This window comes from Macaca thibetana, chromosome 8 (genome assembly GCF_024542745.1).
Source record: "Macaca thibetana thibetana isolate TM-01 chromosome 8, ASM2454274v1, whole genome shotgun sequence".
NCBI lineage: Eukaryota > Metazoa > Chordata > Mammalia > Primates > Cercopithecidae > Macaca > Macaca thibetana.
In genome coordinates this window covers 126,710,990-126,728,964 of record NC_065585.1, presented here as the reverse complement: position 1 = coordinate 126,728,964, position 17,975 = coordinate 126,710,990, and the positions used below count along the sequence as shown (strand labels likewise).

Below are 17,975 nucleotides of genomic sequence, written 5' to 3'. Positions count from 1 at the left end.
AACTTGAGTAAGAGAGTTGGAAAACAAATGAATGGACACAAATTATTGTAAAATGAAAATCTGTCAAGTATACAATAATCATATCAGTGCAGGACAAGAGATGAGATAGGGAAGTGCTCAGCAAGTCCGCCACATCTATTGTTTGTTTGTAAACTGCATGGTGGTAAGAGGTGCTCCTAAAAATTTTTGCTTTGCAAACATTTACTCCTTGATTTAACCTACTACCACTAAAATCACCGTCATTTACTGATTCACCAAATATTGAGTAAATCATTATCGTCACATTACGTTTTTATTAATCTATCTTAAATGTACATGTGACTCACATTTATTTCAATGTTCAACATCAAAAGGGATTTGGGTCATTAGTGTGAAAGTTAAGCATATAAGCTGAGTCATTCTTGTCATGCCTAACTAAAACAGAGTCAAGAAACCAGAGGGAAGAAAGCACTCAGGGCATATAACATTGCCCCAAGAATGTAATTCTCTGCAAGCTTGGCTGCTGAAACTGCCTGCTATAACTTGAAACCAGTTTCGTCTAGTATCTATGGAAAAAACCTGTTAGAACTCTAAGACTAGTTTTATCCACTGCCTTCACTCACCAATCAGAACTTGCCAGCTCCCCACATTTTACTAGTGCCAATTGAACTTTCTTTCAAAACGATAGAGAATATTTCTCCTTTCTGTAAAACCTCTAACCTTCTCTTTGTTCTTCGGACATACGAAAGACCCACATTGCTATTCTTGCTTCCCTGACAAAATGTTAAGCTTAAAGATGCATCTCTGAATTTGTATTTTGATTTCTACATTAGTCAGAGGTTTGGTGATATTTTTGTGATCAGAAACATGCCATAGGAATGTAACTCTTATTATATCAATTATCTCACAGTAAAATTGGTTTCATTATATGTTGTTTTGCTTAATATCATGGTTTCCAAGAATATATCAGCAACATTAAGTGAGGACATTGTATCTGGAGGCCTAACAACTTTTCTATTGAAGTCAGGCTTTTGGTATATATGAGATATTTCTGATGGTTAGCTAATTCACAAAACTGGAAATTGCCATAACTGCATTATAAATGTAAGTGATAGCCTGCATGGCTTTCTTACTTTCATACGTTAAGTTTATAATAGATCTATAATCTTACAAAGTGTTGGTGGCCTTAAATTCCTTGTTTTGTAACACAGGAACAGAAAACCAAACACTGCATGTTCTCACTCATAAGTGGGAGTTGAACAATGAGGACACATGGACACAGGGAGGGGAGCATCACACACCAGGCCCTGTTGGGGGATGGGGAGCAAGGGGAGGGACAGCATTAGGACAAACACCTAATGAATGCGGGGCTTAAAACCTAGATAACAGGTTGATAGGTGCAGCAAACCATAGCATATATATACTTATGTAACAAACCTGCATGTTTTGCACATGTATCCTAGAACTTAAAGTAAAATAAAAAATAAATAAATAAAATAAATTCCTTGTTTTGACGTTGCATTTGTCTAAAAACCAAATCCTTTGGAATCGACAGACCAAGAGTTTTCTCCATCCCCATGTACTTAGATTTCTCCTATCATTACAGAAAATGTGGAGGAGTTTGGCAATTGGTTAATATTCCAAGAAAAAAAGAATAAAAACTGTAAGTTAATTTATAATTACTAATACAACATTTTTAAATGAAGAAAATAAGGAGATGAAAAGGATAACAGATGAAGTTTCTCACTAGCATCCTGAGAATATAATAAATTGGTTTCAAAATATCAATTTGATAATAAACCAAATTACTCTTATCTCTCCATGTATGAATTAATTAACATGTTGACATATCACTTCCATTAAGTAGTATCGAGTAAAATCTCTTTGGATACCCAATAATCGTTTCTTCAAATAGTGTCAGTTCAGCAAAGGTAAATTATTTTTCTGACATAGGAATGAATGCCAATATATAAACATAATAAGATTAAAAGATATAGTGACTTCCTAGTTTTCTACAAGTTTATAAAGCCATTGCTCTAATCACATTTCATTCCTCAAATTACTACAAGTGTCTGCCACAATAAAATGTTAGACATATATTCCTGTTATATCTCAAAAAATTTTTGATTGAAAAACAACATTTATTTGGGGTCATCTTTGATAAGTGGACTGTCTTTTTAAATGTATACAATTTCCCTCATAGTTACAAGTTTAGACACCAGAACCACTTTGCAAGAGACTTAAAATATTTGCTTAATGCTTGCTTTAGAGCATGTACTTTAAATATGGATGTCAAGCATTGAACCAAAAGTAGTTTTTTACTTTTTAGTTTATAAATAAAAGGAAAAATGAGGTTATTTTGAAGATTATTAAAGTACTACTGCTAAACTATTTTTACTATTTTTTACATTCATAAAACCAAGAGGTTTTGAGCTAAAACATTTCCTTCTCTCTCACATATACACACCCGAGTGCACACCTAACTCTTCACATACACCAACATTCACATGTAGCTTTATTAAAGTCATATGTTGAACTCTCTCCTCTCACCCTACACATCAGCACTAGTTTACATAAGTAATGAGACAGTGAACGAATATAGAAATAAGATAGCATTAAAGCAATAGTCTTGTCACTCAAAGTATGCTTCAAGATCTAGCAGCATCAAGCATCACCCGGGAAGTTGTAGAAAGGCAAAATCCCAGAACGCCCTCTAGTAAGAACCCCCAGGTGATTCATACGTACGTTAAGTGTTAGAAACATTGTTCCAGACTGGTGGCTCTCAAAGTGTGGTCAACATCACCTAGGAAACCAGGTGAAACTAGAAATGCAAATTTTTAGACCCCACCCCAGAACTACACATCAGAAACTCTGGGGGTAGAGGCCAGCAATCCGTGTCTTACCCAGGTCTCCGGGTTGGTAAAGAGTGGCAGCTGGTCCCATTATCATGACCACATGCCCAACCATGAGGGCAGCGGCATTGACAGCTGCTGGGCACCAGGATATACAACCTCAGAAGAACTTTTACAAATCTAGCAGAATTTGTATCTGCTTAGCTTTCTAAACTCACCTCTGCCACTCTCCCAATAGCTCACTAAGCTCCAGCCACAAAGCTATTTTCTGCCTTAGGAACCCCACATTAACTGTTTCCTCTCCCTAGAAGGTTCTCATCCTTCTCTTTACCTGGATAGCCCCTTCATACCCTTTAGGGCCCATCAGAAATGTCATCTCCCTAGAAAAGCCTTCTCTGAGCCATCCTAAATTTGTTCTTTCTTTTTTTCTGTCTGAACCTTGTTTTCCTCATAGAGTAAATCATCATTCATAGTTATGGCATTTGTTAATTTACTTGTTTACTATCTTTCTTTCCCACCAGCCATTAACCTCCATGGTGTAGGGCCCACCTCTATCTGGACCACCCCATTTCCCCTAGTGCCTAACACAGTGTCTGGTGTATAGTAGACTTTAATGAACATGTGCTGTGCCAGGCATGGTGGCTTATGCCTGTAATCCCAACACTTTGGGAGGCTGATGTCGGAACATCATTAGAGGACAGGAGTTTGAGAGAAGCCTGGGCAACATAGCAAGACTTCATCTCTACAAAAAAAAAAAATTTAATTAAAAAAGAAAACAAAAAAATAAATGTTTGCTGAGTAAATGGCTAAATAAGAGAGATGATGAAAAGAACACCAGACTCAGGTAGATGTAAATGTTTGCTGAGTAAATCGCTAAATAAGAGAGATGATGAAAAGAACACCAGACTCAGGTAGATGGGGACTTACCATTGTTAATGGAGGTGGTACAAAGACTTATTCTTTCTACAATCGTATTGGGTGAAAGAAATGGTCTTTGCCACACTGAATTAAGAAAATAAGTAAACATAAGTTGACCGTAATGTTCAATACTTTTCTACATTAGAAGTTCTTTAAATACTAGAAGTTCTTTCTCTAGAGCATTTAATATTTTGTCATTTTTTAAATGTTATATAAATAAAAGAACTTTCACCTGAAAAGCAATGAAGCCAAAACGTTACATTACAATGTTTAATTCCCTTTTGAATGTGTGTTGAATTTAATACAAATCAATAAAGCACTTTTCTAGGCCAAAAGGAACCAATGTTACATTTAGAAGGCAATTGACTGCATAAAAATATAATCTACACTATATTTTTTAAAAGAAATTCAAAATCTGATTCTATGGTTAATGTGGTATAATAATGTCTTCTTTACAGAGCAAGACACCACAATAAAGTAATGGCACAATAAAGGAAGTTTTGTTTTTTTTACTCTTGGTATTATCTTCATATCCCAGTAAAAAATAAACTCTTTAATAAATAAATATATATAATAAATATTTTCAAATTGAAAATGTATAAATAGGTCCATTGTTTTAAAAAATGTTCTGTCTTGGTGTGGCACGTTTCATAGTTCATGTTTCACCCAGGTGTCGTTTAGTTTTTTGGTTTTTTTTTTTTAAACATATAATGCTATAACCTGTGAATTCTACAAGGTCCTCAGAGTTTATGTAGCAATGATCTTGGTTAAGTCAATCCATTTCTTCAACATGAATCCTCTAGTTTTAACATAAATTTTAAAGTAAACATAATCCAGAGAGGTGAGGCACCAGCAGCAACCGTGTGAGGGTTCCCGTTATCCACAATTTAAGAGATTTTTGGAGTCAGTCTACTGATAAGGACGAATCCAACATATCTAAGGGAACTTAATTCACATATAAAGAGTGATCATGATCTATTTCTGGTCAAGACTTTTTTTTTGTTTTTTTCTCAATATTCTTTCCAAATCCAGTCTCCCAGTAGAAAATAGACTTTAACATTCTGAATGTCTTCCTGGGTCATTATTTTATGATGGGAACTATGATAAGAAAGAATGGTTGTGGTTTGACTCCTCCATAATGTCACGATCACACTTCAAGTGTACATCAGTAGGTCCTTGTACAATTCTGGAACTCTTTCTGGATCCACTGGTCTAGGTAAGAAATGTGTGAACTTCTGATGTCTTTTGGACCTGGCGCCATCTCTTGGAGTCCCGTCTTTGTTAAGTGCCACAAAATACCTGCGGCCAGTGTCTCCATGTTTATATGTATTAGAAGAATAGGTGTTATACCAGTTCTCTTCAAATTGCTCCCTAAAGATGCATTCAGAAGTAAGTTTCTCCTGAAAGAGAGAAGATAACTATTATTTTTTAAAAAATACCTTTGAGATAATTGCCTCACAAGTTTCAACTCTTTATTTTCATTTCTTTGCCTTGTCCAAGAAAGAAAAAGGTTAAATTGGTTTTGCTTTATTTTGTTTTAGTTAATATGTCATCTCTGATTCTTAGTGCAAGTGACTTGATCTGGCAGTGTACTTTAAAGCAGCAGTCCCCAACTCTTTGGCACCAGTGACCAGTTTCATGGAAGACAATTTTTCCACGGACCAGGATGGGGAGAGGAGATGGTTTCAGGGTGATTCAAGTGCATTACATTTATCGTGCACTTCATTCCTATTATTATTATATTGTAATATACAATGAAATAATTATATGTAATATATAATGAAATAACTCATCATAATATAGAATCAGTGGGAGCTCTGAGCTTGTTTTCCTGCAACTAGACTGTCCCATCTGGGGGTGATGGGACACAGTGACAGATCATCAGGCATTAGATTCTCATAAGAAGCACGCAACCTAGATTCCTCGCATGCACAGTTCACAAAAGGGCTCATGCTCCTTTGAAAATTGAATGCCACCACTGATCTGGCAGGAGGCAGAGCTTACGTGGTAATATGAACAACGGAGAGCAGCTGTAAAATCAGATGAAGCTTTGCTCACTTGCCTGCCGCTCACCTCCTGCTGTGCAGCCCAGTTTCTAACAGGCCACAGACCAGTACCAGTCCATGGCCCAGGGGTTGGGGACCCCTCCTTTAAAGAACTTGAAGTCAAATGTCAATTCCCAATTTTATTTTCAAATACCGAATAAATACCCTGAATTTTCTCATGTCCCATATTATCACCCTACTACTCCCATCACTACCAAGCAGACCTGTAGTTTATCTTTTTCCATCGTTAGATGCCACAGTCCTATCTATCGAGCCTCTACTCTCAGCTTGGAACATTTCAAGATCTTGCTAAGAACCAAATTCCAAATTCATGATCATCACTCCAAATCATATATCTTCTCTTTATGAATTTACTAATTGTTTGATGATACAGTCTCCATGATTAATTTATATCTGGATCTCTTACGATTAAGATAAAAGCCCGGCCGGGCGCGGTGGCTCAAGCCTGTAATCCCAGCACTTTGGGAGGCCGAGATGGGTGGATCACTAGGTCAGGAGATCGAGACCATCCTGGCTAACACGGTGAAACCCCATCTCTACTAAAAAATACAAAAAACTAGCCGGGCGAGGTGGCGGGCGCCTGTAGTCCCAGCTACTCAGGAGGCTGAGACAGGAGAATGGCCCGAACCCGGGAGGCGGAGCTTGCAGTGAGCTGAGATCCGGCCACTACACTCCAGCCTGGGCGACAGAGCGAGACTCCGTCTCAAAAAAAAAAAAAAAAAAAAAAAAAAAAAAAAAAAAAAAAAAGATAAAAGCCCAATGATTTATTGTCTTTTCAAAATGGACTATATATTGTCCTAAGGGATAAACCACAGTTGCTTTTTTTAAAATCCAACATATACATGAAGACTGTGTGCATGTTTTTTTTCTGTTGTACTTCTATTAATTTTATTGTAATTCTACACTTATGATTATTACACATTGCATTGTTTTTCTTTGTTCTGAGCTGACAGGAAGCCTAGAAATAACAAGTTTTACCCTTACGAAGGACAAATATTCATCTGCTTCTGTATCATCACCAATTCTTCTCAGTGTATATTAAGATGCTAGCTGAATATTGTGGTTCCAGTTGAGATTTTAATAAAAAAAAGTTACCACATAGTGCCGTCTGCTTAATCATACAAAGTCAATTCTTGATGGAAATAATTATAGAGACTTGAACCTCAAGAAGAGAGTTCACGTAAGAAGAGGAGTGGGATACTGGCACACATTTTTATCTTACCAATTCTTGTAAAAGCATATAAGCAACTGTGAACAAATGAAAAATGTTAACAATGAAAGAGAGAAATCCATATTGTGCTGTAAGGTAGAGTGTGATATCATCCTGCTCTTTTAATTCTTGTGTTGCTACTGCAGCTTTGCTCTAAAAAAAAAAAAAAAAAAAAAAAAAAAAAAAAAAGCAACAACAACAAAAAACTTATACTGATGAAATATTAACCTGAGAAGTATACCTTATGTGGCATATTTAAACATACATAGTAGACCCACAGATGTGCACTTATCCCTAGGAGCAACTTAAAAATTGCCCAATACAACTTTGAGTGAGCCCATGGCTACTGTAATTTTCAAGACTACAGGCATAAAAGAACAGTGTGTTTGCCATCTTCTCTTTTTACTTGTAGTATCCCACAACTTTATTCACTTATTTCTTACATAAAAAGGTCAGCAAGTGAGTGATGTATATTTAGCTGTGGAAGATGATAACAGGTAAACAAAGTTTACCTTAAATAAACATAAAGGTGAGAGAGTCTAACATGGCAAGAAAAAAATATTCTCCCATTTATCTCTGTCTCTGGAGGGAATTATTAAAATACAGAGAAAACTAGAAAGACTCAAGGTAATGAATAGGAAGAACTAGTGAGCTGAAGGCAATAATGGTTGGGGGTTTCAAAAATATAACTGAGTTACTATACTATTGCCCAGACACATGGAAATTTAGCAGGATATAGAATTCAATGTCTACGTAACTATGTTTTATACACTTCTAACAGACATTATTGGTAGACATTTTAATTGCATAATAGATAGTCATTATTTTAAGAACTACAATAATAATAAAAAATACACATAATACGTACTGATCCATAGAGCTCTCCTTTGTCATTCATTCCAAGATAGAGACCACTGTCCACACCTCTAATACTGACCAGTCCCACTGCCACACTGATGAATTCCAAGATACCTGCATATGTAAACAAATTCATAAAAACATCATGTTTTGTATTTATGAATGAACATATGACTAACAAAAATCTTCCGAATACTAGCGGTAGTTGGCCATTATTGCCAAATATAATGATGTATGTGTAAAAGTCCTTTGTAAATTGAAAACAGCTATGCAATTGTTTTATGACAGATGAAAAAAAGACAAAAAAGGAAAAAATTGTTCATCATGGTGAGACAACCAAGTATAAAGGGGTTCCTGGAGAAACTCTGACCGGCCTGTGTGCCGGGATAACACGATGGCGCCTCGGGAAGTTGACGCCCTTTGCGGCGGGGAGGAGCCTGGCCTCTACTGTAATGGGGCGATAACCTGGGATTCAATCTGTGAGATGGGGGCCTGTTAATAGGAACCTCTCTTTGCTTAGTTTTTTTTCTTTATGCTCAATAAATTCAATTTTTCTCACCCTTCTATGGTCCATGAGCCTAATCTTTCCTGGTCATGTGACAAGGACCTTTGCTTTTAACTGAACTAAGGAGAAAGTCCTACAACAATGGTATAATGTGAAGGGTGTCAAATCTTACACCATACTGAGCTGGGTTTGAATTCCAGTTCAGGAACTTACTAACTAGGTTGAGTAGGGGAGTCATTTGTCTTCTTTGAACTTTAACCTCTCATATGCAAAATGGAGGAAATACCTCCCTTAAGGAGATGGGTGAGGACTGACACATTTAGGCATTCAACAAATGGAAGCTATGATTATCATAAATTAGTACATAATGGAGGTATTCTCAGTTTTCCATGATCCCATCAGTTAATTATAACCATTTTCTATTCATTGTTTTGTTTTTATTTACAATAAATCAAGTCAATCTGTTTCTAGGAGCAGCAGCATCCCTTATTGGGTATAACAGTGTTTTACAGTTAATAAAGGGGCATCTGTTGGTATTTTCTCACCAGGCCCTAAAAAACCAGCCCTTAAAATAAATAGGGAAGATGTTATTATTCCCATTTTGCATATAAAGAAACTGAAGATCAGAAAGGTTACTTGATTTGCCTAAGGGACATGATATTTATAATTGGTACAACTGATATTTAAACTTACATTCTTAGCCCTAATCCACTGTTTCTACTTCAGGACACTGTTTCTTGAGGAAAATACAGTAGTTTCAAGATTTTACAGATTATGTAATATGCTATGTTTCCTGCTATGTAATTTTAAAAATTAAATTGTATAGTTCAGAGAAGAAAAAGGACTTTATAATTCATTAACTATGATAGCAAAATATAATAAATTTAGCATGCAAGTAGATTTGCTATCAATAACTTTCCAGAATTATTTCCATTTATCAGTAAACTAGGATCAAAAACTCTTCCCTAAATACACCGATACACTATAGTTTAAAAAAGTAAAACTTAACGCCTCCCTCTGAATCACCCTTTTTTTTCTACACACACTAAACTTTGGACTAATGCCTTTGTCTCATTCTTCCCTCTTTGACTCTGCTGAAAAAGCATAGCTGTATTTTCTATGCTTGGAACTGCGTTCCTCAATAGCATTCTACCTTCACCCCTTCACCCCATCCTGAGCTCTACAAACAGTATAAATGTGTACCATTTAGCCTGACTCTTGCTCTTAAGTCATTTCTTGATTTATTGTACAAGTTCCTGTTTAGACACGTGATACTCCCAAGGCCAAGGGAAAGTACAGAATCTAACTATTTGCTGATATGCAGGGCTCTATTCTATCCAAAGCCTAATTCACTCTTTGTCAGAAACAGAGATTCTTAGCCAGACAAATGAGCTCTTTCAAACTATTAGGAGATCATGTAGAACACTAGAGCTATCAAGGATCTTACAGCAACAATACACTGCTAAATAGTCTATAAGTGGCTTGAAAGAGCCAGGATCCCTCATTGAAAGCCTAAGGCAGAGAGAAGATAAGATATAGCAAGAAGGCTCAGACTCCATAGGACAGCCATCATAATGACAAATACAGAGGTGGGGAGTGAAGGAAAATCAAACTCACTGCCAAGTTCGTTAGCAAAAGAGTCCTGCCAGGAACAAAAACATAGGCCCAAAACATAATTGGTAGAAAATATATATAGTAATGTAATTTCATTCAGAATATAATTACAAATGTATAATTACTTTGTATTGAATGTTACATTCAAATTAAAAAGTGTACTGTGGCTGAAATGGAACTTAATTCCCTTTAAGTATCTGATTTACATTAAGATTCTCTTGTCTTTCAAAGAACAGGAACTGAGTAAGTGATTAGAATGTAGAATAGAACAAGTTTTCAACTACAATAAAATATGGGTTTAATTTCCATATAAGCTAATTATATAACAGATCTCATAAAGTGTTCCTTTTTTCTCGGAAAACTCAGAGGTAAACCACCTATACTTTAATTCTTATCTTAATGCTGTCATCTTGCCAAAAAAATATGTAGCTGTAGAAAGACAAAAGATGACTTATATTCTTAGAATAATTATATGCAATAGTTTTAACTTTAGTAAACAACATCCAAAACCTTATATATAACGAGGCATAAATAATTTTGCAATGGCTCATGGGACTGATGGGAAAGAGGTTATATGTTTTGTGTGTGTGTTCCTCTTAAAGATTTTAGTCACACTTTTAAATTCTGATCCTTTTTCTCCTTGAGGAAATAGTATACCACGTAGTAATTTGTAATCATTTGATTCTTAAATGAGATTTGACAAGTCTTTCTTATTTATAATATGAGGTGGCAACTAAGCTAATTCCTTTACAAAGAGTAGACATGAAAAACTTTCCTTAAGAGGTAATCACAGATTTTAGATAGATTTTCTAATGCCCAGTGTCCCATAAAAAAGACTTGGAGGTACTTTGTCTTTCTGGTATCACTTTCAAAGCCAGTCTTTTTAATAATCATAATAAACAGGTGAGTCAACCCACAATGCAACCACATCAGACAAATCTATGGAGAATAGGGGAGAATAAAGGAAAAGCCTTTAAAGAAATATGTTTGATCTCAGGCTAAACTTTTTTTTCTTTTCAGAAATGATTCCATGTTTACGTATTAGGTAAGGTGTTCCTGCTGTACTACTGTGCAGGAAAACTCCATTATAAACACAGAGATACCTCATGGCCAAATTAGTATAAAATTGGCAGGAAAAAAAAAAGTTATTCCCTTTAACATCTCAAATAGCCATCGTTGAGTTTTCAAAACTGTCACTCTGATAGCAAAGATAAGAGTTTAAAAAAATAAAATATAATTTAATAATTAGTAACTGAAGCACTAGCAAAATAAGCCAAACATACAGAAACACATAATCTTATATAGGTTGAACATAAACTTTCTTCTTACCTACACTCCCTTAAAGTAAATTATGATGTCTAAGCTATCGAAGGCCACTAGTATGCACTATAATATATCATAAGGAGGCCATTCACTCCCAGACTAATCTGGGTTATCTTCCTTTTGTTTAACAGTGAGTATTTTCTTCCTATACATAGCCTCCCACTATAGAGTGACTTACACTGGCGCAAATTCAATCTGTCATTTTCTTTGCAGCTACTAAATCATTAACACAAATTTAGCAAAAACAAAATGTGCTAGCCAGATGACAATTCTGATATTCAACTTCCATTCCTAAAAAAATGCCATTAATGAATGTTATCGAGTCTACAAATATTTACTAATCTCTCCCCATTGGGTTAGTCTTATAAACAGACACAAAGCAGAAGAGGCCTTTTTTTTTTTTTTTTTTTTTCCTGTCACTAGGGAGATTACAGTGTAATTACAAGGTTTTTTGTTTGTTTGTTTGTTTGTTTGTTTTTTGAGACGGAGTCTTGGTCTGTCATCAAGGCTGGAGTGCAGTGGCGTGATCTTGGCTCACTACAATCTGTGCCTCCTGGGTTCAAGCAGTTCTCCTGTCTCAGCCTCCCGAGTAGCTGCGATTACAGGCGCCCGCCACCACGCCCGGTTAATTTTTTTGTTTTTTTTTTTTTTGGTATTTTTAGTAGAGACGGAGTTTCACCATCTTGACCGGGCTGGTCTTGAACTCCTGACCTCGTGATCCACCCGCCTCGGCCTCCCAAAGTGCTGGGATTACAAGTGTGAGCCACTACGCCCGGCCACAAGTTTCTTAAAAGTAGAATTTCCAAGGCTACACTGTGTTTGGCAGGGTGAAATTCTGACTACTACCTAAGCTTAACTTCTACCTGCTATCTACCTATAAGTATTATCACATTTGTGTTTATTTCTAAATCTTTCTGGTAGTTGAAATATTTTTCTGCAATGAGCGCAGTGAAGTCATCCTTAAAGGCAAGAGAATTGAGCCACCTGGTGTCGGTAAAGTTCTTTAGAACCGAAATCTCAGGGCCAGGCACAGTGGCTCACTCCTGTATTCCCAGTCCTTTGGGAGGCCAAGGCGGGAAGATTGCTGGAGGCCAGGAGTTAGAAAAATCTCAAGCCTCCCCAATTTAAAAACCACTTTCTAAAAGTGACCCCAAGTTGGCCACTAGGTCATGACACTCTTGACTGATAGTCAATGGGAATTTGGAAGAGATCAGTGGAAGCTGCAAACATGTGGGTTTTAAAAAGTTAATTTTCTAAGCCTTTAAGTGCTACCAAATGACCACCACATGCTTATTTCTACATCTAGGGTTACAAATGCCCCCTCAAACTGAGATTTACACTTCTCCAAAGTTTTAATGAGTCCTACAAGTCAAAAAGGGAATAATTATAAGAACAAGGGTGTGAGGACACGATAAGAGAGGGCCATTCAGAGATGGGGTGAATTCTCAAAGAACTCTATAGCGCTACAGATTGTGGCTGACAAATTAACGGTATCTTTTTTAAAAATATAACGAATTTTTCAAATAATGTCAAAAGTCTGATGATCAAAATCCTTTGAGATTGCTAGCAGGTTAACTAATAGAACGGAAACTTCAGCTATGGGGAAAGATCTTGAGCTATTAGAACGGGAGAGCACCCCATCTTTGTACAGAAAAGAAAACTAAGCCTCAGACTGATGAGGGGACTTGCTAGTTACACAGCTAGTTAGGAAGTCATTAACAGGAGAGACCCACCCGATCCAGTATCTCTTAACAGACACTGCCTTAACAATCATTCTCTTGTTTCTTTTAACCCCTTCTCTTCCCAGGTACTGCTGGAGGTATTCTGAAACCCGTCCCTCTGTGTTCCCACCCATATCTTCTTTCGCTTTCCCATTTCCTCTTTCCTAAGGTCAATACCAAGATCCTTGCTTTCAGATTGCAGAATTTCTAAAGAGGAGCTTGGCTGAAGAACTAGGCATGCTCAGTAGCCGGGTGGTCGTCCCCCTCCCCGCCCCTCCCCCCTTTCCTTTTCTTTTCTCCCCCAGATAGAACTCAGGAGCTCAGGGAACCTCAGACAGGTGAGCCCTACAGTAGCGAAGGTGCCCACGGAAAGTTAATCTGCTAACTCTTCAGGTGAACATTTTCAGGTCTCTAGGTAGACACGTAAATGCTCGCAATCCATGTCAAGAGCAGCCCCGGGTGCAAATCAGCTGCATAACTGTGGGGCATGTTTAAAGAAGCCCAGTGCTTCCTGTTGTTAATTTTGTAAAGTGGACGGCATGAGGGAAAATGAGAAACGAAATCGGAGAAAAACATATAGGGATTTTTTTTTTTTAACTGCCTGCGAGGTAAGCAGTGCAAGAACTGTGATGCCCAGTGCACCAGGTCTTGGTGTCCCCGGCAGTGGGAAGGGCAATGGGGAAGGCAGGAAGGAGCTTGCGGAGCGCCCACCCTTTCTCCTCCCTCCCCCAGCGTCTGGAGCTGCTGCCCTGCTAGAGGCAGCGGCGACAAACTGGCAGGAAAATTTCTCCCCGCGCCTACTCTGGCCCGCCCTTCAGCCCCAGTCTGCCTCTCGCACCGGCTGGGTCCAGGGGAGCTCCGGGTTCCGCGCAGCGCCGACGTCCTTGGCAGGCAAAGAGGGAGGTGCACCGGCAGGGGACGAGGAGCGGAGCTGGGGCGCAGGTGGGGGTGGGGTCGGGATGCTAGTACGTACCGAAGAGGCTGTGGTCCTGCCGGGTGCCCTGCACGCTGCCGTCGGGCAGGATCTGCAGGTGGAAGCCGGTGCGGCAATACAGCTGCCGGCGGCGCAGGATGCCGTGCAGGTGCGCCAGCTCCGCAGCCCCCGGCCCTCCGCGGGCGCTCCGCTCCGCCGCGCCCCTGCGCTCGCCCAGCAGGGGCGGCCGCTCCCCGGCAGGAGGCAACAGGAAATGCGAGCCCACCTGCTGGCCCAAGCCCTCCAGGCCGCCCAGAAAGCCCCCGACTTCGGCTAAGGGAGCCATGGAGGGGGAGATCCGGAGCACAAAAGACTCCCCCAGTAAAGAGTGTTGCGGGGGTGAGATGGAGGTGGATAGAGAAAAATTATAGCAAAACGAGCGCAAAAAGTTAAGGCCCGATTACTCCTCTGAGGTCGCTCCGGAGGGACTTTGCACTGAAATGGCAGGGAAGCTCTCACTGTCTTGGAGCGATCTTCTCTCCTTGGGTAGGTGGGAGCCGGCTGCTGGCTTTGCAGAAATATCTATAGCTGCCGCTGCCAATACTAGGACTAGGGCTGGGGGCTGGGGCTCCAACTCCGCAAACTGATCAGATCAGGGTCCTGTGTACATACACACCGAGTATATAAGCTGGTCCTCTTGACATATGCTAATCAAGTCCTTTCATGCGCGCTGGGGAGGTTCTGTTTGAAATCTTAAACCGGTCTCCTCTCAACACGTTTTCGCTCTTCGGAAGTGACCAAAAGGGGCCCTTGGCACTTCTCCATCCATGCCCTCGCAAAAACCATTCCTGCACTTGGCCTAAGCCAGCCAGCAACTTCGAGAAGGTGCAGTCGAGGCCCCTCTTTGGGGTTGTCTTTGGGACAGCGGTGATGCTGTTCAGCTGCAGCCGTGCAACCGCCTTTGATGTGAGCTTTGCAGTGATAGATCGCCGCTAAAAGGAGCCCAACTTGGCAGGTATATAGAAGAAGAGGAAGGGAGGAGGGAGGGAAGGCGGGGAGAGAGAGAGAGAGAGAGAGAGAGAAAGAAGGAGGGCATTGGTAGGAGGAGGAAAGAGAGGAGAGGAGAATTGGATTCCTTGGGAGCCTGCAGTGGACAGGTGCAAAGAAAGGTAAGCGAGGGAGAAGGAAAAAGGGCGTTACCTGAGGCTTACAGACCTGCCCAGACACACATGAAAGAAAAATCAAAGCTTTGACAGTTTAACTCACTAATTTTAAAACACTAATAAAATGTACAAGCATTACTCCTTTCTTTTATCATTTAGATGGGGGATTTTTCTTTACATAATCAAGGTTAGGTAAGGAACACCCTCCCTCCCCCCTTTACAATTTCTCTTTAATGTTTATCTTTACTCAGCACATAATATAACCAAAATTGCCGTATATATGCATATACACATATGTATTTTTAATTGTGTGCTGAGGCCATGAACTTCTAATTAGTGTAAAATAATAACATAATATAATCACGAGTCGAAGGATTTAGAGTAAATCCAAATAGGCTGGAAAGAAATGGTTTACATTTCTATATTTTGCCATGAATAGAAAATGAGTATCTGGAACATTGTCCTAAAGGATGAGTGGCCTTTTGGGCCCTTATACAGTCTAAGAGCACTTTCCTGTTTTTCTTAGTTGCGTTTTTGTAAAAGCTAGATTTTTTGTTTACATTTGAATTATAAAATCTAAAAATAACTCAATGGAAATAGTCTTGATGCTTGACGTGTTTTGACACTTCAAAAAGTTACTGGTAAAATTGAAGAGTGCTTGGGCATATTTGTAAAATCAAAAACCACGGAAGCGAAGGAATTAGATATATGTCCATTTAAACATTGAAACTGGTTTTGCACCACTGGTTAAATTCAAGGTCTTTCTGTTAAAATTTTTCAGCGGCAGAAGAGTTGAGAATCATTGGGCAGATTCACACTTCCTCTGAGTGAAAAGTTTTAGGGAATTGATGAAGATTACTTTCTCAGTCTTGTTTCATGGTCTGTTCAGAAAAAGCATCAACCTGGGAGCTCAGTTGGATTTGACTGGTTTATTTTATTTGCTCTGAGGAATTTTTTTCTAATTAATTAGCAGGTGCTTTAAAGTGGGTATAGTTACACATTTTCATCACTACAGGCCTAACTACTGACCCTTGTGTAACCAAGTTATAAAAGAGTTCTTAAAGCAAGTGATTTACTGTTGATAGATATAAAATAAAACAAAAACACTGGCTAAAAACAATAAAGAGATAAATCACTTTAGAAACGTATATTGCTAAATCTGTTTTAAAGGTTGTACCAGGTAAAAGTTATATTATTTCACCTTTCAAATAACAGCAGTCTGTCTTGTGGTAGGACCCCAAATCCACCATAATCAAGATTTCAAAGCACATCTGTGTAAACATTATCACGTCAGTGTAAAACATCAACCAATGAGCTTTTACTTTGAACCAAATCTTCTTAATTGCAGTGTTAAATCAAAGAAAGTTAGATCAAAGTTGTGTGAATCTCATAGCAGGATAACTGAAGTAGCCAGTACATCCACTGATCACTTTTAAAGAGGAGATACTTAAGGGTTTTAAACTTAGATCAAGTGCCTTTTAATGAGGTTTGTTTCAAGGTCCAAGTTCTGTGCAACATGTAATGTTGTTAATTATTCCACAATGGAGATATATTATCATCGCCTGCTTCTAAAGCTACTAGTTCAGTCTATAAACTATTTTCCCACATGAACACTTTAGTCCTGCTGTGTGAGCTATAGCTCTTAGACTGTTCAAATCTCTTGTATTGCATATATATATACTAAAATATGGGGAATTTCTTATTCAGAGTCATGAAACTTTAAATACTTTCATAATAGAATTGCCTTCTCTTTGTACACCTTGGTATTTATATGTGTCTTACCTCATTTGATCACCACAATGACCATACAACATAGGTACATCCTGCTTTACAGAGAAAAAACGTGGTCCTAGATTCTAGTTTAGTCCAGAGTCCAACATCCCAGGCCAATTTCCTTAAATTCTCTAAATGCTTTTATTTTCTCTTTTGTAAAATAAGGATAATATAACTCCAGCCTAGCTACTATGCCTACAGTTGCTGTGAGACTTAAATGTAAAAACATATAGGAAAATGGTTTTAAAGCTATAGTTTTCTATGCATAGAACATACTAGAAAACTTTAGTTGTTGTGAAAATTTTTGCTTTATAACTTAACAAATATAATTGGTCTGAAATACAAAATAAATCTTTTTTTCCCAAACCAAACCTTTAATGTGTAAGTTTTGAATGGTGCTTAATGCCGTTTTATAAAGGACCAGACTAGAAACAAAAAGATAAGGATTTCTTTTGTTTGCACTAGTCATGTGACAGGAAAAGATAACACTAAAGATTTTTTTTTTTTTTTTGCACATGCCGTGATGATATCATGGGAAGTTAAATAATTTTGAAGAGTGTTTTACAAGAGTGCATTATTCAACTTTTAAGTATACACTGCAATCTAATCAACTTTACCTATGCTTCCTAGAGACCACACTTGCCTTGCTGTTATACAAATACGTGGTACAACTTCTACTTCCACAAAATGTAGTTAGAGTTTTCCAGACTATATAATCCCTATATAGGTTTTCGGATGATATATTCTCATGAACCTTTGTTTTTACACATGAGGAGTTCATACCTTTTGATGCTGCTACATGTGTTCAATTTGAGAAAAAGAAATAGAGCTGATTTAATAGTCATGATTTACACCCCCAATAAAATAAGAGTATATTTACACATTATTCATTATTTATAATTATAAAATATTAGCAACCACATAAATTTCCATACATAGGAAACTGAATAAATTATGGTACATTCACACAGTGGAGCACTATACAGCTGAGAAAGAGCTCTATGAATGATCATGGAATATTCTCAGGATATACCGTTAAGTGAAAATAGCAAAGAATATATATTGTGTCTGCCTTTTCTG

At 38.1% G+C, this 17,975-nt stretch overlaps 1 protein-coding gene across 1 annotated transcript; it reads right to left on the bottom strand.

Moving 5' to 3' along the window:
* Positions 1-4,008: 4,008 nt before the first annotated feature.
* FGF20 (fibroblast growth factor 20) lies at positions 4,009-14,681 on the bottom strand. The gene is made up of 3 exons (XM_050800783.1): positions 14,020-14,681; positions 7,894-7,997; positions 4,009-5,149 (listed from the first exon to the last, which is right to left on the bottom strand). The coding sequence occupies exons 1-3, from the start codon at positions 14,303-14,305 to the stop codon at positions 4,904-4,906; spliced, it is 636 nt and encodes a 211-aa protein (XP_050656740.1). The 5' UTR covers positions 14,306-14,681; the 3' UTR covers positions 4,009-4,903.
* Positions 14,682-17,975: the final 3,294 nt, after the last annotated feature.